The 26,780-nt window shown below is 40.4% G+C and overlaps 1 protein-coding gene across 11 annotated transcripts in view; it reads right to left on the bottom strand.

The window, feature by feature from the left end:
* Nucleotides 1-2,934: 2,934 nt before the first annotated feature.
* The window catches only part of PAK1 (p21 (RAC1) activated kinase 1), a 157,861-nt gene continuing 134,015 nt past the window's right edge, over nt 2,935-26,780 (bottom strand). For 6 of the 11 annotated variants that reach the window (XM_063641412.1, XM_055283035.2, XM_063641413.1 and 3 more), the window contains 7 exons: nt 24,904-24,952; nt 19,484-19,596; nt 16,316-16,433; nt 12,673-12,772; nt 11,442-11,638; nt 8,114-8,251; nt 2,935-4,275 (listed from right to left, as the gene is read on the bottom strand). In XM_063641412.1, coding sequence (XP_063497482.1) covers nt 4,189-4,275; nt 8,114-8,251; nt 11,442-11,638; nt 12,673-12,772; nt 16,316-16,433; nt 19,484-19,596; nt 24,904-24,952 — 802 coding nt within the window. In that variant the 3' untranslated portion in view covers nt 2,935-4,188. Of the gene's footprint in view, nt 4,276-5,330; nt 5,335-5,768; nt 5,814-8,113; nt 8,252-11,441; nt 11,639-12,672; nt 12,773-16,315; nt 16,434-19,483; nt 19,597-24,903; nt 24,953-26,780 lie in introns of all 11 variants that reach the window. The other 5 variants (XM_055283036.1, XM_063641415.1, XM_063641418.1 and 2 more) reach the window with 5 other exon arrangements.

A 26,780-nucleotide genomic window follows, 5' to 3' on the forward strand; every position in this document is an offset into this window, starting at 1 on the left:
GTCTCCCTTAAGGGTTATCTCTTTTACCTAGAATTGGAGTTCAGAAGGGTGACAATTTTTTTTTTGAGACAGATTCTCACACCATCACCTGGGCTGGAGTGCAGCGGCACGATCTCGGCTCACTGCAACCTCTGCCTCCAGGGTTCAAGCGATTCTCCTACCTCAGCCTCCCGGGTTCAAGCGATTCTCCTACCTCAGCCTCCCAAGTAGCTGAGATTACAGGCGCCTGCCACCACGCCCAGCTAATTTTTTTTTGTATTTTTACTAGAGATGGGGTTTCACTATGTTGGCCAGGCTGGTCTCAAACTCCTGACCTTGTGATCCTTCTGCCTCGGCCTCCCAAAGCACTTGGATTACAGGCGTGAACCATCACGCCCGGCCCCGAGGGGTGACAATTTTAAGAGTCAACTTGACTGGGACATGGGGTGCCCAGATGGCTGGTTAACTGTTACTTCTGGCTGTGTCTGTGAGGGTGTGGTCAGAAGAGGGGCACATTTGATTTGGTGGACTGAAGAAAGCTGGTGGCACGCCCCAGCATGAAAGGGCATCATCCCTTCTGCTGATGGACTGAATGGAAGAGAAAGGCAAAGGAAGGTTGAATTTGCTTTCTGCCTGTTTTGAGTTGAGACATTGATCTTCTCCTGCCCTCAGAGCTCCTGTCCTCAGTCCTTCAGACTCAGACTGGAATCTACACCATTGGCTCCCTGGCTCTCTGGCCTTCAAACTATGCCACCAACTTTGCTGGGTCTCAAGCTTGTGGAGCAGATCCCAAGAGTTAGCCTCCGTAATCACATGAGCCAATACCTTATACAGTAGTCCCCGCTTATCTGCAGGAGATATGTTCAAGACCTCCAATGGGTGTCTAAAACCATGGATAGTACCAAACCCTGTATATACTATGTTTTTTTTTCCTATACATATAGACCTATAATAAAGGTTAACATATTAGGCACAGTAAGAGATTAACAACAGTAATAAAATAGAACAGTTATAACAATACATTCTGATAAAACGTATGTGAGTGTGGTCTCTCTCAAAATATCTTATTGTTCTGTGGGTTACTAAAACCACGGAAAGTGAAGCAGCGTTAAGTGGGGCCTACTGTACTAGGTATCTTTTTTGTATCTCACATAGACCACCTCTTTAGGCCTTCTTAATCTTTGCTTTTTAGGAAAGAGCAACACCTTAGTAATACTGACATCTCAAGCTGCTCCTCACTCACAGCCAAGGGAGGAACATCAGGGAAGGGTCCCATTTGATTGGCTCTGCTCAGGTAAGGTCATATGCCGTTCTTTACACAAGGGGCATGTCATCAGGGGACATATTCCACATTTTAGTTTAAAATTCATCCAGTACTGATTCAGCCTTACTCTCAACAAGCCCCTCCTGGGAGACAGGTTTCTCCAAGGTCATTAGTAACCACAGAACTCTGTCCCTGAAGACATCATCACTTAAGTTCTACCTCAAGTCTCTGGTCCACAGTGAATCTAAGATTCTCAGGAACTTAATCAGAGCTAGTAGTCCAGCCTTTCCTGCAGTGGAAGTCTCCTCATAGGTGACTCTAAGGTTCTTAAAAACAACCTTGGAATACCATCCTGGGTGACATCCCCTACCCCTACATCTCCATTCTCAGGAATATAACTCCTAAATTCCTTGGCTTGGCAGGTTTTGTTCCTGCAACCAGTCAGTGACCCTCAATCCCAGTCCTTGAATATGGCTGACCAGCTGTCTTGTGCAAAGAGGGCATTTTCTCACCCAAGGTGAATCTTGGTTCTCTAATTCCTTGGTTGGTTTCCATAATACACAGTTATTGCTGCCATTATGAAGCATGCAGCTGATGAGGCAGTATCCACTCCAGACTTTTTGGAGCCTGCTTTATTGGTGGAAACGTGTGGTTATAGGAACATTATCCAGAGTGTGGAAACTCTAATGCCCATCACCTTCTGGGGCAAAGAAATGTAGTAGGGCCCAGATATCATACTCCAGAGAAGGACTCCAGGCATTGAGCCATGGGGATTATATTTTGCACACCTAAGAAGCACTACATCATCTCTAGTAGTATTAGGTGCTGGGATCCAATAGTAAAACCACACAACAAAACACTGGCCTCTAGCTCTGTTGTGCCGTCTTTGCGAAGCATTTTCTCTGGTGTGATCAGAGCTGGGGCTCAAGCCTTATGGTTGTAGCTGTAGGATGTGATAGACCCGTGGCCTGATTAGCCACCTGAGAATTCTACCAGGTATGACTGCCTTGAGCAGTTGGCTGTAGCCCATTATGATAGAGTTCTGCAGAAAACCAACTCCTTTGGGAGGCCAGTCCTCAGGGAATTCATCTTGGACAAGTTAAAACTTTCCTCTCAAGTGCTTACAGCCAGAATAATAAATGAACTAGAGCTACACACAAACTAGGTACATATATCTTAAAAACATAATCTTGAGTGGAAACAATTAACAGGCACAAAAGAACATATCTATTATGTTTACTTAAAGTTCAAAAACTGGCCAAACTAAAATCTACTTGTATTGGAACACACCTGAATGTGATGAAAGCATAGAGAAAAGCAAGAAAGTTATTTAAATAAAAGTCAAGACAGTGGTTACCTCTTAGGTGGGGGCTATAATGAGAAAGGGAAGGACAAGATAGAGAAGGTTCTTACTGTCAGTGTTCCATTTCTTGATGTGGTGGATACAAGTGTGTTTATAATTATTCTTTAAACAATACAAATGGTTTTGGCCCATTTCTCTTAATTTATATTTAAAATAAAAGTGTTAAAAAGAAAGAATACACATTGAGGTATATAGTGGTAAAGGGGCATTCTATCTGCAACTTACCACTCTCAAATGGTTCAGGAAGAAACTATTCATTATTTCATATAAAAAATTAGAAAAGGAAAGAAAGAACTAAGAGAAAAAAGAAAGGCATACTCCAATAGAATATTTTCATCTCCTTTTATTGACGGAAATAGAAATTTGTGCTGCAGAGGCAGTAGTACCTCAGAGCATGAGAAGGTAGTCAATGGGGCTGACATGACAAGCCACGATGCCGGCCGGGGGTCCTACCATAGTGGGAGAACCAAAACCACAAAAATAGCAGGAGGTAGCAAACATCCCCAACACCCAGTGTAAGCATTTCCATTTGCAGAGAGCTTGGCCATGCATCTTAAAAACAGGGTCCCCTCACAGCTGGCAGGGTATCATGTCAGGCCACCAAATCCATCCAGAACTAACATGCAGTCTCTAATTTGGAGACTCTTTATTGTGACCCAAAGATTTGGACCATTAGAAGATCCAAGTTAATCTTTCAGCTCCTTATCCCAGGCAGAAAAAGGGGCTGAGTTCCTGAAACATCACACAAGTAGAGCTGGACAGGTGCTGATGCCCAGCCCTGCTCTAAAAGTAGTCACCATTTTCCCCCTGACTTCTCAACACTGCTCTCACTCAGTATGTGCCCTAGAAAACCTCTCAATGTTATAAACAAGGGACAGGATGGGGGCAGCAGCCTAGGGTATGCAGGGAATCAAAAGCTGCTACATAGCCGAGAGCATTTCACAAGAAACAGCATGGGAACACTATTGGGTCAAGGTCCTCCCAAACAGCTGCTAGAAGCACACACAAAGAACAATGTGGTTGTTCTCCCATGTCAGGATCAGCTGCGCCAAAGTCATGGTCCAGGAAGCTGAGCCTCTTCATGTCCCTGGCAGATTATCAAACCCCATGGCATTCCCAAGCTGTTCCAGTTTTCAAGTACAATGAGGTGTCTGGGCAGTTCGGTCACAGAAAAGCAAGCACTAAAGAAATCTCAATTGATTACAAATTGATAATATTATCGACCATAAATTTATATAGTCAAGAATTAATTGTGGGGGATGGTTATGAAGGAGGTGAGGATTTTGACATATGGAAGACTAGAAACATTTATTTATATAAACCCTTAATCATAAACCACCCTCATATCCATGAATTGGGAGGAAATTCCTTATTTAGAAATGGCCATCATCTGATTAGTCATTCAGTTGCAGTTCTCTTCAATGCTGGACACATGGTTTCCAAGGATCAAAGTCTTGAGAGTGCTAGATCAGGAAATGGGAGAAGCAAGGCAAGGAGAAGAGGGCATCAGGAGTTGGAATTTCTGAAATGTGCATTTATCTTACAGAAGGCTTGGCACAATGAGGCTGGGGTGAGTGTGGTTTTAGTGATTGTTCTTTGTTGCCTCCTTTGCTGCAGCAATCAGTGGAGTGAGGCTGGAGAGGGGCTTGGCAATCTTCAGGAATTGATGCTAGAAAGGAGAAAAATAGCAAAAGACACATGACTATTTACCATTCTTCCCCAGTAACCATTATAAGACATAAAGGTATCTTTGTTTGTAAAGGGTGCTGTGTGGAAAGCTTCCGATCATCCCCAAATTGAAGGACATCTTAAAACAGACCACTTTGGAAAACTGTTTGGCAGCATCTACTTACAGATAAACATACATCTACCTATACCCTAGTAATTCCAATCCTAGATATATTCCCAAGAGAAATTAGTTTATATAGCCACCAAAAGATACACACAGAAATGTTCATAAAAGATTTGCTTATAATAGCCAATAATCAGAAAGAAACCAAATGTCCAAGAGAATGGAAAAATGAATAGTGTTATATTCATATAATACTATACAGAAAATTACACAGCAATAAAATAAGTAATTGGTACACTGACAATGGGTTGAATCTCACAGACACGTTAAGGGAAAGAAGCCAGACAAGCGAGTTCATATTGTATTATTCCATTTCTTCCAAGGTAAGCCTAACCATGGCGATAATCAGAATAATAATTACCTCTGGGGAAGGTATTAATAGATCATGACCCAGTAGTATATTGCAATACTGCATTTCAGGAGCATTGATCTAGGAATTTATTGTTCTATCCTCAAATCCAATAATGCTAATTCATTTAGTAAAAAGTTCAGTAGCTTGGTCCTTTCCCAAATCACTTTCACTGGGCTGTACTTTGGGCCATACCTTCAACCTTTAATGACTATTTAGGAGAAAATATTATATGAAAATTGCATCTACATTTTCAGTAAAACTGTTACAGAAAGCAATTCCTTTTTTTTTTTTTTGAGACGGAGTCTCACTCTGTTGCCCAGGCTGGAGTGCAGTGGTGTGGTCTCGGCTCACTGCAACCTCCGCCTCCTGGGTTCAAGCAATTCTCCTGCCTCAACCTCCTGAATAGCTGGGACTACAGGTGCCCGCCACCACGCCTGGCTAATTTTTGTGGTTTTAGTAGAGACAGGGTTTTGCCATACTGTCCAGGCTGGTCTCGAACTCCTGACCTCAACTGATCCACTGGCCTCAGCCTCCCAAAGTGCTGGGATAACAAGCATGAGCCACCGTGCCTAGCCTAACAATTCCTTATGTAATTCTCAGAGCCTCTTATATGTATTTCTGTCCATAAGTATGTTCTCACAGGAGAAACAGATGTGAAGCTTTTATGATTTGTGATTCTCAAAGTCATGGTTTTCAATATTTACAATGTACACCAACAAGTTAAAAAGCCAGCTTTCTCAGATCACGTTTCTACAATTCCCCTAAGTTGAGAGCAGCATGATCCAACACCGAATTGGGAGGCCTCAGTTTCCTTCTCTGTCTAATAAACAAAACAGACTAGATGAGCCCTAAGGGCTTTCCAGTTGTGATACTCTTTGAGCCTGTTAAGAGCAGTGGCCAAGAGCATACACACTTGAGAGCCAAACAGGCTGAAATCCTGGATCTGCTACTTATCAACTATCATGGAAAAGTTATTAAACACTTGAAACCTCAGTTTTCTCACCTGTAAAAATGAGAATAATAGAACGTATGACTCACAGAGTTGTTGTGAAGGACAATATATAAAATGCTTAGTGCCTAAATATATAAGGTGTTTAGTGCCTAAAATATGGTAAAGATTCAATATAATGCATTTATTACTAGTTATATTACTATATCAGGAAGAAAACTTTAGAGGGCACTAACCTTTCAAGAACTATAATTTGGTATTTAATTAAGAATGGTATCTTTACTAATCGCAGGCTTAGCATATAGTATTTACACATTTCCCAGTGCCTACAGTTTCCAGAATACAACTCTCATGAACAGCAAAAGGGGTCCTACATTGTATTAAGAGACTTTTAGTTCCAACAGATACTAGAGACTAATGGGTTATACCTGGCAGAACCCAGATCCCATATCTAATAGGCCAGTACTCCATAATCAGTAACCTCAATTACAAAGACATGCTAAATATGTTCCAGAGGGTGATATTCCAATGTGGGTTCTTCCAGCAATTTCATTCAATTCAATAAATATTTTTTGAGTACCTATCCTGAGTCAAGTCCTAGGTAAAACATGAGACTCAGGGATTAATAAAATAGAGGTTATAATCCAACAGGAAAGAGATTCATAATTAACACAGGGCAGTATGCTAGGTCCTGCCCTGCCCTGCCCTGCTCTGTCACCCCTGGGCTTCATAATACGAAAGTAAATGACAGTGCATGCCTTCATAAAGTTGCATGTGATACTTACTATTAGATCGCTAGTGGGCAATACAATAAAAGAACACTAGTTATAAGAAATTGTACTTGAAACATATATGTTAAATATAAATGATGTGGCCTGCTAAAGGCAATTTTTGCAACCATATAAAATTATCAGGATTAGGCAGGTAGGAGTATAAAAGGCCTGGTAAAACCCCTGACTCCGGGTTTCCCCACAAACTGGCAAAATCTCACTCTCAATAAGTACAGCATCATTGCCATTATCTGAGGATTTCCAGTGAAGAAAGTGTAAAGACTCCAAAAGCTACACTCACTAATTATCTTCTAAACTTATGTTCCATGGATGGGCATAGTGGCTCATGCCATGCCTGTAATTCCAGCACTTTGGGAGACTGTGGTGGGCAGATCATTTGAGCCCAGCCTGAGCAACATGGCAAAACCCTGTCTTTACAAGAAATAGAAAAATTAGACAGGTATGGTGGTGCACGCCTGTAGTCCCAGCTACTCTGGTGGCTGAAGTGGGAGGATCAGCAGAACCTCGGGAGGTTGAGGCTGCAGTGAGCCATGATTGCGCCACTGCACACCAGCCTGGGCAACAGAGAGATCCTGTCTCGAAAAACAAAACATAAATAAAATAAACTTATGTTCCTTTGCTAAAAATGTATCCTGTGAGCTAATCCCAGCAAAATACAAGTTGTGTAAGATTTGGGTGTCAGAGAGCCGTTTCTCAACAAGACTCAAACAAACTCTGCCAGACTAATTCAAGCAGAACAAAGGAAGTGCTAATGAAAGATACAAGCAGGCTGGTCATGGTGGCTCATGCCTGTAGTCCCAGCACTTTGGGAAAGTGAAGTGGGCAGATCGCGTGAACCCAGGAATTTGAGACCAGCCTGGCCAACACAGCAAAACCCCGTCTCTACAAAAAACTTTTTAAAACATTAGCCAGGTATGGTGGCATGCACCTGTAGTCCGAGCTACCTGGGAGGCTGAGGTGGGAAGATCACTTGAGTGAACCCAGGAGAGAACGACTGCAGTGAGACAAAATCGCGCCATTGCACACTCCTGCCTGGGTGACAGAGCGAGACCCTGTGGGGAGTGAGAGGAAGGAGGAGGGGGAAGAGGAGGGGGAAGAGGAGGACGAGAGGAGAGGAGAAGGGAGGGGAGGGGAGGGGAGGGGAGGGGAGGGGAGGGGAGGGGAGAGGAGAGGAGAGGAGAGGAGAGGAGAGGAGAGGAGAGGAGAGGAGAGGAGAGGAGAGGAGGAAAGGGAAAGGAAGGAAAGGGAAAGGAAGAAGAAAGGAAAGGAAGGAAGGAAGCAAGCAAGAAAGCTACAGGCAAAACTCAATAGGTGCTCGGAAAATAGACTATAAACTGAGCCTAGGAGAACGTGTAGAGTTTTAACAGGCTGAGAAAGAGGCTAAGAAAATAAATGAGCAAAGGCCCAGGAATAAAAGTTAGGGCAGTAGGAACAGAGTGAGTGTAGGAAGTGGTAGAAGAGAAGCCTAGTTCTATAATATCCAGTACCTTACAAACATGAAGTGAAAAAGGCCTGGTTTAGTGATTCCTTGAATTAGGTGCTTCCCTGCATAAGGACAGTTACCTGTAGCAGCTCTTTAGCTGAACCTCTCTTCTCCACATCCATCTCGAGACAGCGGTTCAGAAAGTCCCGGAAGATAGCTGACAGCTTCTCTGGGTTCTGAAGTTCTGGGGTCCCATTGGTGGCAATGAGGTACAAGGCCTGGCAATAAAAATGGTAAATCACCTTGAGCTCCAACTGAGGCTGTCTCTTGTTCCCCATATACAAGTTCTAGAAATATGGTCAGCTGCTTTATGCGCTAGGATGCAAAGTAGCAGCTGTGTATATATACTGGAAAGAGTATGACCTAAGAATCAGGTTGAACATTTAAAGGCCATGAGACTATGTGCAACTTCCCTGTCTGTAAAGTAGGGATGATGATAATGGCCATCTCACATGTCTGTAAAAATAAAGTAACATAGTGTATTTGAAAGTACTTTGTAAACTTATGAAATATGTTACAGACCTAAGGGTTTATTATTATTCTTTTTTTTTTTTCGAGATGGAGTCTCGCTCTGTCGCCCAGGCTGGAGTGCAGTGGCACGATCTTGGCTCACTGCAACCTCCACCTCCTGGGTGCAAGCGATTCTCCTGACTCAGCCTCCCAAGTAGCTGGGATTACAGGCACCAGCCACTACACCCAGCTACTTTTTGTATTTTTAGTAGAGACGGGGTTTTACCACGTTGGCCTGGCTGGTCTCGAACTCCTAGACCCAAGTGATCCGCCTGCCTCAACCTCCCAAAGTGCTGGGATTACAGGCGTGAGCCACTGTGCCTGGCTTTATTATTATTCTTGCTTACACATCTGAAGGGTTTATTATCCATTTAGCCTGTTGAGTTAAACATCTGCCCAGCTGCTGGCAGAAATTATTCCTGGTGCCTTCACCTCAGTCATCCAAGAACTGATCTCTTATAGCAGGAGAGGAAAATTAAATGTAAGTGAAAACTGTTGCCACCCTGGTCCCCTAAATGAAGCGTCTCCTGGGAAAGGTAAAGAAAAACATAGACTAAATCTTTATAATCACTCAGCACTTAATTCAAAGAGTACTTACATAAGCACTGTCTAATTTAATGGCCACAATTAACTCTGGTTAATAGGGCAAGACTTATCATCCTCACTTCACAGATAAGGTCCAGAAACATAGAAAGATATGTCTAGGGCTGGGCATGGTGGCTCACTCCTGTAATCCCAGCACTTTGGGAGGCTGAGGTGGGTGGATCACCTGAGGTCAGGAGTTTAGGACCATCGAGAACAGCCTGACCAATATGGCAAAATCTGGTCTCTACTAAAAATACAAAACTTAGTTGGGCATGGTGGCAGGTGCCTGTAATCCCAGCTACTCAGGAGGCTGAGGCAGAAGAATCGCTTGAACCCGGGAGGTGGAGGTTGCGGTGAGCTGAGATCACACCACTGCACTCCAGCCTGGGTGACAGAGTGAGACTCCGTCTCAAAAAAAAAATAAAAAAAAAATATGTCTATGTCTAGGATCATTCTGTCTTATTTCCAACATATCCCAGCAATTATCATCTACAAATATCTGCAAGGCCGTTCTAAGGGAGGGAAGAATATGTTGTATGGGGAGTCAGAGGCAAAGCTGGGACCAAAGGATAGAAACTACAGAAGGTAGTTTCAGTTTGGTACACTGAAGCAATTTCCAATAATCAGACATATCCAAGGATGACATGAGCATGTAGATGACCACCTACCAGCAACAGTGCACAGGGAATTCCTGCACTGGATGGGAGGTAGGAATAAATGAGAAAATAAAAGCAATCAGAATAAATTTCACATTTGCCCACACCAAGATTACCAACCTATTTGCACCTGTGTTGATATGCTCTGTTATAAGGGATAAATTGTCCATGCTAATCTAATGTCCTTTACTTCAGTACTTGATCGAACCCCTCTCATCGACTTAAGGATATCACTTCTACGGTTGTCACTTCCTTCTTGTACATGACCATTTTCCTCCTCTCCACTAAATCATTCCCATTAGCACACAGACATCATCTTTTAGAAAAACCCTCCCTTGACTCCATTTTAAGATAGTGCTCCATTTTTGTTACCCTTCCCAGCAAAATTCCTTTAAGAGAAAAAAAACCTGTTTATACATGCCATCTCAATGTCCTCTTCTTCCACTTTTATGAATTTAATTAGACTTTCATCCCCATCTCTCTACTGATAACTGATTGTTAAGGTCATTAAGGACCTCTACACTGGCAAATCCAATGTTCATTTCTCAGTCTCATCTTAACCTATCAATCACATTCGACACATAATCTACCCTTCTCCTCCTTCGGGAAGCACACTGTTCTCTTCATCTCCAGGACACTTCACCTCCAAGACACTTCTCTGTTCTCTCACACTAGAAAGGCCACTCCTTGGTCTACTTTTTGCTAGTTCTTCCAACCTGTAAACAGTGGAATAACCTAGAGCTCAGTACTCAAATCTCTTTTCTTTAACTGTACTCATTCCCTAGGTGAGTGATCTCATCTACCTCTGATTTTAAATACCAACTATATATTATCTACTAATAAATTTATGTTTATAGTCCTGACCTCTCACCCGTGAACTCGACTCTTAAGCCAAACTCTACTCCCAGCTCCACTTAAACGTCTAATTAACATTTCAAATCAGCACATTCAAAACCAACTCTTTATTACCCAATTTAAGTATGCTCTTCACCATTTCAACAGACGGCAACTGAATTTTTTCAGCAATTCAGACCAAAAATCTTGTAGTCATTGCTGATTCCTCTTTCTCTAATATTCAGTTCATCTTGTCAGCTAGTCCTTTAAGTCATTTCCTGAGTCTGACCACTTCTCACTTCCACTCCTACCAAGACATCACCACTCTGAACTATTACAACAGTCTCTCGCAGTCTATTTTCCATAAAAGCGGCCAAAATGATCAGTTTAAAACATAAATCAGATCACATTACTCCTCAGCTCAAAACCCTCTAATGACTTCCCAACTCTGCAGAATAAAATAACTTATGAGAGAGAACTTTCCTCTCTACTCTAAAATAGCACACCTGTTCCTCCATTACTCTGTTAACTCCCTTACTTTGCTTTTTCTCACAGCATTTACCATCTGTTACTACATATTAATTTATTTTCATTAGAATAGTTTCTTGCACTTGATAGGGACTCAAATAATTGTTGAATAAATGAATGAGTGACTTCTAATATTCCTTTTCTTTGACCATTTATACTTTAAGTTCAACAGTGACTAGTTGTATCCAGAAAAGGGATCTCCAGGTTGAAAGCCACAGAGAACAGCCTGGATTCTTATTTCCTGGGACTAGAGACAACAGCCCAAATAACTTGAAATAGAACTGGTAACACTCACCCTCAGAGGGTTTTCATTGAGGTATGGAGGCTCCCCTTCGATCATTTCGATGGCCATGATGCCCAGGGACCAGATGTCAACCTTGGGCCCATAGGCCTTTCGTGTCACAACCTCTGGTGCCATCCAGTATGGGGTTCCTACCATGGTGCTCCGTTTGCTCTGCTCTGGGGTTATCTGTGCACAGAATCCAAAATCAGCTAGAAAAGAAAAATAAGAGAAAGAACATACATTTAGGATATACACTCACTTCAGTAAGTGTTGACTGTGTACCTACATATAGGTGACAAGATCTGCCTGGCTTCCAGCTCTGCTATCTTTTGTCTCTCCAAAGTCACTTGATGACCACCTTCATGTCTAGCTCCTAGCCTATTTCCTATCGAACTCTGAAGAGAAATAGAAGGAATGTAAGAAACACCATCTCTGGCCTCCTACCTCTCCTCGAACCAGGGGACTTAGTGTTAAAGTCCAAGCTGCCCATTTTGGTCTTGATTGCTCGTCCCAATTCTGCTTTGTTATTGAAAAACTATTCCCATAATCCCAAATCTGGCGACTAGGTCCTTGCCTTATTCCTTGGGCACGAGTCCTTGATTTAAACCCCAATCACCTACGACTAGGCATGGCCCTGTTTTTATGCCCCAGGCCCAGGGCTGCTAGCAGTCCTTCCATAAACTGCCCATCCACCCATGACACAGCCTGTTTGTCTGGTCTACTGGTCTTTACACCTTTGAACAAAATGTTCTACCTGCCATGATTATATTGTAATTATAAATTTATTTAAATTAGGAAGCCTTTGAGAGTACGGATTATGTCTTCTTACTTGTCCTCATATCCCTAGAAGGACTGGCATGTACTAGACATTCAATAAAAATTTGCTGAATAACTGAATGGAAGAAATTACACAAAACTCTTTTTTCTAATTATCTATTACATGTTTTCCATACTAGATTGAGAAGGTAGGGAAAATGTACTCTCAGTGCCCATCACAGGACCTAGCACAGAGTAAGCATTCAGCAAAGTTTTTTGTGGTTGTTGTTAAATGTATAAATGAATGAAAAAATAATGAAATTATATACTGTGATTAATACAGAAGAATATAAAACAGCCCTCATATCCCATGAACTCATAAAGACCCTTTGGTGAGTGTCGCAGTTACTATTATATGATGACCATCTCACAGGAGACGGGGCCCCACAGGGAGAGAAGTATTATCATTCCTAAGGCTCCTACTTACTTAGCTTGACAGAGCCATCCATTCCCAACAGAATATTGTCACTCTTGATGTCTCTGTGAATGACCTGGTTCGAATGCAAAAACTCCAGAGCCTGCAGACACTATTGAAGTGGTGTGGGCAGGGGGAGAAAGAAAGGACATACATATATTACAGAAGACTTAATAGAAAATCAACTAATTCAACCTCTTCACTTTAAAATAAAGGAAGTAAGGCCCCAATGAGTAAAAGGACTTGCCCCAAATCAATCGCAGAGCCAGATCTAGAAACAAGTCTTCCATCTCCTAGCTAACCATTCTTTTAACACTCCTTGCTGCCTTTCACCTTAAAATAGTTTTTTAAGTAAAGGAGTTCCTCCAATGTATTCTTTTTTTTTTTTAAATTAGATCCTTGGTAAAGAATCTAAGGCCCAAGAGAAATTACTGAAGAAAAATGGAAAGGATCTTATAATGACAGACTGGAGGAAAACAACAAATAAGGGTCATATTTGAGGAAGCAGACATATGGAAGTGATACTAGAAGCAGTAAGGTAGCAGGATAATCTTATTTTGGTGAGGAGATATTTTGTACTATTTTGGATATGCTGAATTTGACATCTGAAAACAAATGTCCAGTAGGCAACTGAATTTATGAATCTTAGGTTCCATACAGTGGTAAATATTTACAAGTCATTTGGGAAGAGATGATTTTTGTTTAAGTTATAAAAATGGTTGAACCTGGCAAAGGTTATAGGAGAAAGAGAAGAATCTTGGAAAACACCTATACTTAGCAGGCAGAATGAGTAACAAAGAGACACAACGGTACAATTAAAATGCCTGGTTCTGCTGCTACCCAGCTGACTATATAATTCTGGACTCCCATCTATAAAATGTGGGAATCAGATGAGATCATCTCAGCTTTTCTACTAAATCAATAATTTGATTTCATTGACCCAAAACTAATTTTTTAGAAACTTCTACCAATTAAAAAACACTGAAGATACAAGTGAACAGGAAAATACTATTTAAATGGTCCTAACCTAATACTTTACTTTCTAAGAATATACCAATGGCCAAATTAAGAATAAAACAGTATCCAGAATTAGACTTTCCCTGAAAATGTAAGAGCTGCTCTTCTTAGAAGGGTGGAGACCCAGGTCTCAGGATGTCAGAAATTATGATGAAAAAGAATGATCTTGAGAAACTGGAACCCTCATACATTGCTGGCAGGAATGTAAAACAGTATAGCTACTACAGAAACAGTTTGGCAGTTCCTCAAAAGTTGAGTATAGAGTTGCCATATGACCAGCAATCCACCTGTAGTTATATATCCAAGAGAATGAGAACATACCTCCACACAAAACCTAGTATATAAGTGTTCATAGAGTAATTTTTTATTTTTTATAACAGCCGAAAACAGAAACAACCCAAATGTCCATTCTATTACTTGGCAATAAAAAGGAAAGAGGTACTGATACATGCTACAGAACAGATGAATCTTTGAAACATAATGCTAGCTAAGTAAAAGAAGCCAATTACAAAAGAGCAAATATTACATGATTCCATTTATATAAAATGCCCAGTACAGGGAAACTACAGAGGTAGAAAATAGATTAATGGTTACATAGGGCTGGGAGAGTCAGGGCAGGGGACATGGGGAGTGACTGTTAATGGATATTAATTTCCTCTTTGGGGTGATAAAAAGGATCTAAAATTCATTATGATGGTGGTTGTACAACTCTATGAATATACTAAAAACTAGTGAATTATAGACTCTAAATGGGTGAATTATATCTCAATAAAGATGTTTTAAAAAGGAGGAGATGATCTCTATTAGAACTGAAGAATAGTAATACCATCTATTATACAACATTAAAATTTTTTTCCAAGTGCTTTTTGATCCATATAGCACTCCTAAGGTATATACTGTGTGAATGTTGCAATTTCCATTTTACAGATTAATAATGAGGAAAAATGATTTCCCAAAGTATACATATGCATGTATTCTCCACTAGTGAAACCTGGTTCCTGAGGGTTAAGGCGGTGGGGTGAAAAAAAATCTTAGGTATTACAATGGTTTATGACCCAAACAACTGAGCTATATATCTGTGATATTAAAATTTCATGGCAGGGAGTATGATTAGGAAAAAGGCTCCTTAAGAAGGAGATAATGAAAAGAAGGTTAAGAAATACTGCATTAGTAGTGGAACAAAAAAAAGTCAGAACCCCTAAGAATCCCAGCCTGGTATTAATTCCATTAATTAATTCCAATTACTTGTGAACATTCTAGATCCCAAAGTTGTTTGCAAAGGGGACCATATATTTTTTTTTTTTTGAGACAGTCTTGCTCTGTCGCCCAGGCTGGAGTGCAGTGGCACGATCTCGGCTCACTGCAAGCTCCGCCTCCCGGGTTCACGCCATTCTCCTGCCTCAGCCTCTCCGAGTAGCTGGGACTACAGGCACCCACCACCACGCCCGGCTAATTTTTTTTTTGTATTTTTAGTAGAGACAGGGTTTCACCGTGTTAGTCAGGATGGTCTCGATCTCCTGACCTCGTGATCCACCCGCCTTGGCCTCCCAAAGTGCTGAGATTACAGGCTTGAGCCACCGTGCCCGGCAAAGGGGACCATATTTTCTAGGGCAGTATTGATTTCACATTTTATTTTTCTTAACACTGATTAAATATATAACTACATAATTTCAGCAATATGCCTTCAGATCTTGCACCATCAAACCCCAATCATACTATTATACTCATCTCCACAAAATTCTGAACCTCATCTCATCTTCTATGCTTCCCCTAATTTCCTAACTTTTCTATTAGGTTGGTGAAAAAGCAATTGTGGTTTTTGGCATTTTTTTAAGTAATGGCAAAAACCGCAATTACTTTTGCATTATTGGGCCACCAGGAAGTTCCAGTCTGTCATCAGCAAAACACCCAATATCCTCAATGTCTCTGAATATTCTCTTCATCTTCTTGCTCTAATGGAAATGAAATGTGGTTATTCCCTGAGGACATTGTCCAGGCCTTCTGGAGGGCTTTTCTTTCCTCTTACATCAGCATATTATCGATTCTACACATTTAATAGCAATGAGGAGAAAGGCAGTATCTATTTGAGCTTTGTTTTCTTTTTTTATTTTCCTGGAAGTATTTTACCCCAGATTTTTGCTGGCTTGCTTTTATATATCATTCAGATGTTTACTCAAATCTATAGCAAAACCTTCCCTATCTTGTCTAAAATAGTACTTCCTCCATCACTACCTTCTTACTCTGCTTTATTTTCCTTATAGCACATAAATAAAGCAAGAAAGCAGAATAAAAATGATTGAAATATATGCCCAGATAAAAGAGATAAAGGAATATATTATAATGTGCTTAGGCAAGTGTTTATCTTTAAGACTGGAATTATGAGTGACTTTTTACAATATATACTTTCTAGTACTTTATAATTTTTCTACAATGGGTAGAATAAAGTTATCATTAAAGAAAAAAAATCATGGTGATAGAAATGACAAACACAGGTACAATACAGGAATGACAGCAGTGTCAGCACTAATTTCTACCAATTTCACAGAGCCCAGGCTGAGATCTCACTGTACAGGGAACTTCAGGAGACAGGAATATGGAGGCAGCTTTCTACCCAAGACTGCTTGGCCCTTGGCCTTACCTCACGGCACACAGCTGCAATCTGGCCTTCATCCATGCAGGTTTCTGTCACCACGTCTGTCAAGGAGCCTCCAGCCAAGTATTCCATAACAACCCACAGCTCATCTCCCACGAGGTAACTGCAGGAATACAGATAAAGGGTGAGAGGGAACAATCAGAGTACACTGAGCCACAGCACTGGGTTTCAAAGGCTAAGCATATACACAGAGTGAAACTACATCTTAGCACAAAGTAAAGTAAAAGGTTCTTTACTTTGGGGAAAAATAGAATCTGGGGGACAGAATCACTAACTTTGAATCTCTCAAGAATGCTCCTGGAGAAAACCAAGTATACATGTTCTGTGAAGCCCCAAAGGGCAGAACTAAGATCACTAGCTTAAAGTGATACAATAAAATTATATTTCATCACAACACAAAGGAAGACATCCTAAAATTAGAAAGACTGACATGACTCCCACACCTCTAGAAGCATCCAAACATTTGACAAAGATAGGATTTAGAGTCCACGTTACCCAAAGAAGAGAGAGCTACTAAACCTCCCAGAGAGTCCTACCAGATCTGAGATCTATGAGACCAAGTATTGGGTCTTGTCCAAGACTCTAACCCCAGAGTCCAGCACAGCAGATGCCAATATTTACTAAATAAATCAATGAATAACATAAAAGATAACTATAAATATTAAATGAAATAATGTTTATAAGAGTCCCTTAAAAGCTGCAAAGTGTTGTCTACATAGTCATTATGCTGACAATTGACCTCTACTTTCAGTGTCTGTGATTCAAGAATGGAATGAATTTAGCAAGGGCTTACGGAGCCAAAGCCTTCTGATAAGCCAAGGCTACCATTTAGTAAGATATCCCCAGAGAGATTATGGGCTGACATGAATTAGAAGTGAATAGTTTCACTCAGGAGTTGGATCACTCAATCCTATTATATGATAAATAAAAAGGTCACTTAGCCTATCTGGTCAATGTTTCCCTACTATAGAATCGGGCAAATAAAAACAAGGCGAGCCTAGAGCCCTAAAGTCTTCTGCCAGTCTTGGACAAAGAAGCTAGATTGGAAAAAAACATTTTTTGCATTGGCTTGAACTGTGTGGTATCATCTTATCTTCATTCTGATATTGGGAATACTGCTGGACAGATGTGGAGACTGTTGGAAGATTTTAACAAATGCACTCAAGCAAAGGGTAAGATTTGAATCCTATTTTTTTGACTACTAATCGACAGCTCTTTCCATAAAACTCTGTGTTCTGATTTATGATTTTTTAATGTCCATGACAAATAAACATGACAGACTAAGTGTTTCTTCAACAATCTCTTTTGAGAGAGAAGACTATGGGGATTTGAACTGCTGTGGTCTGAATGTTTGTGTCTCTCAAAATTTGTATGTTGAAAATCTAATCACTAATGTTATTAGGAGGTGGGGCCTTTGGAAGGTGATTACATCATGAGGGTTCTGCCCATGAGTTCTTCCATAAGTGATGGAGTTCCCCTCTGGGACATCTCACAAAAACCACAGACCCTCATTTGCAACACCTTCACTGAATGCTCAGGTTAAGATCCTCTTCTATGATCTTACAGAGGTTATTTTTTTTTCTATACCAGACCAGGAACTATTTGAGGGCAAAGATAGCATTATTTACTTCTAATTTCCAGAGTAAAAGTCTCTAGGAATACCAGTAAAGGTATGATTAATAAACAAATCTGTAAGTCTCTTAATCCTACTCCCAGAACACAAAGTCCTTCAATAACATCATCTTATCATGTAGATGCATCCACTGATGAGGAACTCACCATTTTGTGAGACAGGCCATACCCTTACTGACGGCTTTCATTTTTCCATATCCTGAGCCAAAATCTAATACCCCTGTCGCCTTCAGTAGTTTGCATGAGCTATATCCTCTGTATAATAAGTTCTGAAAGAGATGATAAGGTACTAACTTTCAGAGGAGTCTTCAGAGCCAGTCAGGACCCACATTAAGGAGACACAGCCATCTCAGAGAAGAAGGCTTTATTCTTTACAGTGTTGGGAATGTCAAAGTTCAACTCTTTTCTTCTTTAAGGAAATTGAAGCTTACTAGTGTTTTAGATGCAGAACAAGAAGGCACCCTTATGAAATCTACCAGTAACAGGAAGAGGTAGCTGGTCATGCAATATAAGAGGTACAGAAATTAGAGTCCAAGATTTAGTCCAATTTCACCTCCCCCTATGATGTCTCTGAACCCTGGGCAAGAAGCTTAACTTTTTTTTTTTTTTCAGGTATCGGAGAAAAGAACATGATATAATAGAAAGGTGCTAGATATTGGTGCTAGGAATATTCAAATTCAAAACACTGCCTTGCTGTTTTATGGCTTACTACTCTTGGACAAGTTATTAACGTCTATAAACCTCAGTTTCCTCGTCTGTAAAATATGGATAAAAAACCCTACCTCGCAATGAGATACTGTTCATGAAAGTGCTTGGTACAAAGTAAAGCACAATACAAATATTATATACAACCACTATTACTATTTTGCAAAAAATTTTTGATGAGCTGGAATGATGGGCTAAAATAATAAAAATGGGACTTAATGAAGATAGTGAAAAAGTTCTACATTTCCAGTTTAATGCAAGCTTATATTAAAAAAAAGTCAGAAATTTTAGTTGACTGCAAACTTACTAGGAGTCAAAGCAGACAACCTAAAAGATAAAATGAGAATGAAATCATTAAGCTGTGTTGAGTTTAGAAAGAGTCCCACTCTCTCCATAGTGGTCAGATCTCAAATGGAACATCTAGTTCTGCACATTGCATTTTAAGAGAACATAAACAAACAAGAAGTTATTCAGGAGGATGAGCAGAATAAGGAAAGATTTGGGATGTAAAATGAGTTAAGGACCTAGATGTTTGACTCAGGCAGATGGGCTGGTAGGTTTCCCTTAGGCAAAACAAACAGTACTAGGATCAACTGTTAGAAGCTACAAGGTGGTAGAGTTCAGCCTAACACAGAAGGATTTCCCAGCAATAAAGGTGTCCAGCATTACACAGGGTCACATACAGAGAGCTCAGCATCACAGAAGACTCATAAATGGAGGCAGTTCTGAGTGCTGGCACTGCCCTCTTCTCTAACAGCTTCACCACCAATCAGTCCCAAAGGCCCTTTCCCTCTGATAGGACCCACCACTCCATACCTGTCCAAGTAATTCACAATGTTTGGGTTCTTGTTTTCCCTCATGACCAGGATCTCATTAATAATCAGCTCTTTCTTGGGCTGCTGCTGAAGATTCATCTGCTTAATGGCCACCTGAAATCAAGCGTATATTCAATGTGCAACCATGGTCATTCCCATTTACTGAGCACCTGCTAAGTACCAGACCTTAAGTACTCAGGAAACAAAGATGAGTAAGATACAGTCTTAGCCCTTGAGTAATTCACAATTTGTCTATGTAGACCAGTGGTCTTCAAAGTAAGGTCTCAAGCCAGCATCATCATCATCTGGGAGCTTGTTGGAAATAAAAACCTCGAGTCCCACCCCAAATCTACTAAATCAGAAGCTCTGTGATGTAAAAAGTCCTCCAGGTCACTGTGATATACATCAAAGTTTCAGAATCAAACTTTGGTGTAGAAAAATACTTTTAAAAAGTCACAACAGAAAAGAGATGCTATAACAGAGGTTCATATAAAATGCTAGCGAAACACAAAATATGGCAAAAGCCAAGAACGCTTTCAATCTGGCCATGTATAGAGGCTTCATAAAGTGGGAGGTGACTTTCTGAACCTGGTGTAGAAAGATAAATCAGAGTTGACCAGGTTAAGAAAGAAGAGAAAAGGAGGATGAGAGCTCTATCTACAGAAATAAAAACAAATTTCCAGACAACATGAATATAAGGTATGCTTTAGTTTCTAAGGTACTTGGTATCAATTCCTTCTATGTGTAAGGTACTATTATAAGGTGTTCTCAAATTTATTATTTCATTTAATCTTCAAAGACATCTTGTGTGCTAAATATTACTAATGATTCAACAGACTGGGAAACTGTGTTTCAGAGAGGATGTGACTTGCATACATAGCTATTCAATAGCAAAATCAGGATAAGAACCCTCAAAAGGGATGCCAAGTTACCCTGTACATGTAGCCAGATTAATTTTCCCCCACAGTACACATTTGATAACCTTGTTCAAAAGCTTACATGGCTCCTGGTTGCCTAGAAATGTTTCTCAGTACAACATTCAAAGTTCTCATGATCTGGCCCCTACTTTACTTCCAACTCTATTCCTTCACAGAGGACAGTGTTCATGGAGAACACTCCCTGTTCTCCCTGGTATCTAGTCCCCCTTCCTTTGTTCAGAATCTTCTCTTCATCTGGAACAGCCTGTATCATTTCAACACATTCAAAAGCTACTTACTCTTTGTATCAGGCCAAAGGAAACTTCATTCTCCAAACCCAATATGCCTTTTCCCTTCTTTAAAGCCCTGTAAGATCATATTTATTCCTCTCTTATGGAACTTACAACTTGCTATCATGTATAATGATTAGTGTGTATGTTTGTGTGTATCAAGAGGTTTGAGGGCTTGATTGAAAGCCCAGAACCCCCAATGCCAAACACAGGCCTTTACACACAGAGTTGGTGCTCAACAAATGTCTGTAGAAAGGAAGAGGGCAAGAGAGAAGTCAGTAGGTTGGAAAGTACTTTGTTTTTAAATAAAAACAAAAAAAATGGCAATGGGCTCCTCTATCCCATAGGAGTATAGTTTAAATTATTTTCTAAGTGTTCATTCTCTAGAGATATTTTTCCTTTTTCCTGCTTAGTGGACAAGAACACGAACATCTAACAGAACTAAGTTGTCTTTCTAGAAGCAACAAGAAGTATAAAGAAGGAATGATTCAAACTTTTATGTGACAAATCCCTGACTCTATTATTTCTTCAAGTCAAGAATGGACAGTCTTTTGCAGAGACCAAGTTAATCATTAAGAATAGAAGTAATTCTGTAAAAAAATCTGAACACTCAATTCCCTACCTCAAGTAATGAAAAATTGCTTTGGAGTGGGGTTTCCTGTTAAGTCAGGCTTCTGGTCTGGCTGTAGCTGTCTATAACAGCTGAGCATTAGTTTTTCCTAACGTTTGAAAAGCAACATGTTGATCTAAAGATATTAAGTATAGTTAACCCTTATAACGCACATTAAGGACTGGAGCCAGAAGAATGTCTTTTGAGTTACTCATGCCTCATTGGAGGATGGGACACTGCTTACGAACCTCACAGTGGTCACTGCTGGCAGCAGCAGGGGAGGAGAGGCAGAAAGAGGCAAACATGGAGGCTAGGGCAGGACATGGGAGTCCTTTTCTTTTTACTTTTTCTTTTAATACAGAGTCTTGCTCTGTTGCCCAGGCTGGAGTGCAATGGCAATCTCTGCTCACTGCTACCTCTGCCTCCAGGGTTCAAGCGATTCTCCTGCCTCAGCCTCCCATGTAGCTGGGATTACAGGCATCTGCCATCACGCCCAGCTAATTTTGGTATTTTTAGTAGAAACAGGGTTTCACCACGTTGGCCAGGCTGGTCTCGAACTCCTGACCTCATAATCTGCCTGGCTCAGCTTCCCAAAGTGCTGGGATTACAGGCATGAGCCACCGCGCCTGGCCGGGAGTCCTTTTCAATAGCTACTAACTATGGGCTAGGCTAAGTGTCCTTTACCTAATCAGACCCCACCTATATAGGCTAGGAGATAGCATTCCTGTAACAGAAAAAGAACTGGACTTGAACTCTGAGGACTTAAGCTCAGGGCCTGACTGTCACTTACTGACCTTGACCAATCGCAAGCTCTCTGAGCCTCAGTCTCTTCATCAGTACATTGAAGATAATCTCAACCTTGATTCCCCTCTTTTCAGGATTGTTTTGAATACCAAGTGAGACAATGGCCAATGCATTACTCACATATAAGTAAATAATTTAAACAATAAAGTTAGACAATAACGAAAATGGTAATCATAGTACTAACAGCATTTAATAAGTACTTGGCACAGCAACCACTCTCCCACCACTGTTTATCAAATACCAACTGTGTGCCAGGCTCTGTGCTAGATGCCCTACTTATATTATCACAGTAAAACCTAACACAACCCTGCAAAGTAAGAATCATGATCTGCATTTTCAGGTAAGAAAATTGAGGCTAAGACTCATAAGAAAATTCTAAGGTCATAATCAATGCCCACAGGTCCATGTGACTCCAAAGGCTCTTCCAGTCTCTTCTTTCTATTATACACATTCTCTCTAAAAACACACTTGAAAAATAATTGTTGGATCTGTAACTGGAAGACTTCCCAGCACTAACATTCTTCCTGTATGTGAGACAATAGGTCTGCCCTTCTCAGCTGGATAACCCCCAATAAGCACTCACTCATAAAGACTGAGAGCATCCCGTGGACTCCAATAAAGATTCATTCTCCCTGGGGCAGGAAATGAAGCCTTCCTGACCACACTGCATTAGCCACCCTGATGGACTCCCTTCCATTCATAGTTTTGTAACCACAAGACAGGCATACAATGAATTTAAATTTCTTTTTCCTCTGGCCAGCTTCTCACATAGCCAGCCTCTAGGTCTTCCAGGAACCACCATCATCACCTACCTGCCTCCCATCAAGGACTGTGAGGCCTGAGGCCAGAACCATGACAAGGGACTCTAGTATCTAACCTCAGCTCTGTTGTGCTCTTGCGGCCCAAAACACACAGGATTAAGAGTCAAAGATTCTAATCCAGTCCCTGGTAATCGCTGACAGTACAACTTTGCAAAAAAAGTTATTTATACACTCAGCCTCAAATTCCTCAGCAGTAAAGAAGAAATAATATTACCTACCTCATAGAGTTCTTTTCAGGATTGGTATAGCCTTCTTTATTTTAATCTCTGCATCATATTCACCATCATTAAAATGCCATGATAATACTATCCTTCCTTCCTCATCATTATTTTTACTTTAAGGCAGATTCGTGCCAATATTGCAAGGCTTTTATATGTACACAAAGGAAATTATGGTCTCTTACATTTACATATGATTTTAATGTCTGTGAACTTTCACAGAATTCTTAGCATAAGGTGTGGCATAAAGCAAATGCTTTGTGGAATACGTACATATGTGTATGAGTAAAAATGAATAAATATGAATACGTAGTTCATCAAGTTTATAATGCATTTTCACATGTATTGCTTTACTGAATTCTTTCAACACTTTTGTGGACATTTTATTATGCACATTTTATAAATATATAAAATTCAGGCTCAGAGAGGTCAAATGACTTGCCCAAGGTTATATAAGTAGCTAAAGGCTTATAAGCATCTAGGTCTTTGGATTCTCACATCAAAGAACAATGAATAAATCCTTAACCATAATAAAGATTTTTAAAACTTGGTTTACCCTAGGTGGAGCCTTAATATTTGGCTTTAACACTTGTAAAAACTCACGAGAGCCTAGTGAGATATGTGCTACCCCTATTAACCATGACTTCTCCAGGGTGCCACGTGGTTTCAACTACCAAAAATATAGAAGCATGTTTCTAGCAGCCTCCCTCACAGGAGCCCAACTCTATTTTCATTGGAAGAGGAGGTGCCTCTCTCAATTACTGTGTCCTGGTACTCTTTGAAGTAAGAACTTCTCTGGGGCAGCTGCCATCCACAGTTCACTGGCTGACACTCCTACTCTGCAACCAAATATTAAAATGCAAGGAAACCTCAAGTACTCTATATTCCCTTCATATCTTCCTTCTACTGAATATAAGACCTTGGGTCAGCAGGCTTTAGCTATAGTTCTCATGGCTTAATGAAATGAGAGGGACAAAAAGCTGCCTCCAAATAAATGAGGATTTCACTGTTCAGTGGAAAGTAAAGGTAGCACCAGTAGATTAGGAGTCAAGAGACATGGTTTAAATCTCCTGTAGATCAGATTTCTCCCCCAAGCCCCAAACTTGTGTAAGCAACTATCCACTTGGCAATCAGGCAGTATCCAATTTCTTTTTCCTTTCTCCATGAATAGTATCACCCACTTGTAAGTAATGTTCACATTCAATCATCTAATCCTATCGAACCTACCTGCTAAGTTATCTCTCAAATCCATCCACTTCCCTCCATCTAACTATTTCACCTTAGTCCAAACCTTAAGTTTCATCAAGTTATCCTGCTATTTGGCTCTTGTATGCTACAGTAAGAAACTAGAAATGTTCCAGCTGGGCACAGTGGCTCACGCCTGTAATCCTACCCCTTTGGGAGGCCGAGGCAGGAAGATCACCCGAGGTCAGGAGTTCGAGAGCAGCCTGGCCAACATGGTGAAACCTCATCTCTACTAAAAAATACAAAAATTAGCCAGGCATGGTGGCAGGGGCCTATAATCCCAGCTACTCAGGAGGCTGAGGCTGGAGAACTGCTTGAAGCCAGGAGGAGGAGGCTGCAGTGAGCAGAGATCACGCTACTGCACTCCAGCCTGGATGACAGAGTGAGATCCCATCTTAAAACAAACAAACAAACAAAAAACTAGAAATGTTCCTATTGACCTAACAAGGGCTAAAAATTAATACCCCAAAAAAAGAAACAGAACTAAAGGAGCAACAGTGGGTGGTGGATACTCACCTCCTGTCCTGTGGCCACATCCATTGCAGTGTACACGGTGCCTGAAGCACTGAACAGTAAGGTGGCGGAGAAAGAGGGAAAAAAACACAGTGTTCAATGAAGTGATATTTGTCAAATGCAGTTCTACACACAATCTGTGAGTGTCAAAAACAACAGCAGTAAAAATAATCCTCTCCCTGCAGCATCCATTCTCACATTTAAGAAGCCATAAGAGGTAGTACAGAGAATGCAGGCTCTAGTGGCCAGGAGACCTGAATTCCAACCTGGTATTTCTACCTAGTACCTACTAGGTAGGATCTTAAGAAAGTTATTTAACTTCTCTGAGCTTCACTTTCCTCATTTGTAAAGTGGACATAAGAGAATATAAAAATTTAAATTGATTAGTTCATGTAAAGTACTTAGCCAATTGCATAACATATAACGGATGCTCAATATATATTAATTTCCTGTTCCTGCTTGCTTCTCTCCTCTCCTCCATCACCCTCGGCAAGTGGCTCTAATTTCTTGTGGCTTCAAACTCTTCATCTATAAAAGGGATAAGATTAGATCTATGATTTTCAACTGGGGGGTGACAGGTGGGGAGAAAAGGGCCCTGGGGAGAATATCAGAATGTGTTTGGGGGTGAGCCGGCATACCTTATTTATTTATCAAAAAGGAATATGGACTTCTGGGGTGTCGGTGTTCTTTTTCTTAATCTGGTTACTGGTTACATAGGTGTGTTCACTTTTTGAAAATTCATTGAGTTGTACACTTATGTATGCTATCTTTAGTGAAAATTTACATTAAAAAACTATAAATAGTAAAAAACTATAAAAACTTGAAGAACCACACTGAATAATCTAATCTTAAAGTACCCTTCCCACTGATATTATAGGATACACTTGGATCCTTTAAAATAAAATGGTTTTCCATCATTTATTCCATCAATAGGATATGTGAATTTTGTTTTCTGTAGTTTGTATTATAAAAGTGGTTTTTAGTTTTCATTTTTCAAACATAAAATGATATTAAATATACTCTTTCAAATATATATGCTCCCAGAAGATCTGAGGTACCTCTGCCCCACCCCCAAGGTAAGAATGACCCCAATAGACACATGTGTGTACACATATGTATGTAAGTATATACACATTCATATATACAGACAGAGAAGGGGGAAAGAAATGCAGAAATAATGCTAGGAAAGTAATAATTCATTCAAAATAACTAAATCCATTCAAAATAACTAAAACCCTCATTTTATGCTTAAGACCATAAACCCTGTGTATTTGTAGGTAAGTAATTTGTAACACATATTTGTACCTGTACATGCCATATGTTAGGTACATATGATGCAATTTGAAGAAAATTAAAATTCTGCTCTATTACAAGACTGCTTCCTAGGCAAGCCCTGAGATAATAATTCCTGGAGAAGTCAGGTCAATCCAGGGGGAAAAGTCATGTGTAAGTATGTCTTGCAGCTAGAACTATGGTCACCAGCTCCCTAACCATCAGTCTTTAGTTGGGACCCTAGCTACATGCCTGGAAACTGTGACTATAACATACTGGCTATCAAATAAGGATTGGACGACTTGTACAGGCAGTTATTTCTTCGCTGCCTGATTATCCTGTCCCTAGCTATCTTATGTTATAAAGCTGGTATCTGTCTTCCTATCCCCATCTCTTCCTGATCCTACTAGATGTACTATTCTTAAAGGACAAACATACCCAAGCCTCAGGGGACTGTCCTCAAGATTACAAAGTTCTAGAAAGCTACTCAGGCCCCCTGGTTAATACCTATTTCTAACTTGAACAGACATATAATTAGACATATGAATTCCAAGTCCAAAAGAATAATAATCTTCAGGTCTTAAAGGAGAAATAAAAGGAAGTAAAAA

The sequence above is a fragment of the Symphalangus syndactylus genome, chromosome 6 (assembly GCF_028878055.3).
Source record: "Symphalangus syndactylus isolate Jambi chromosome 6, NHGRI_mSymSyn1-v2.1_pri, whole genome shotgun sequence".
Classification (NCBI taxonomy): Eukaryota; Metazoa; Chordata; class Mammalia; order Primates; family Hylobatidae; genus Symphalangus; species Symphalangus syndactylus.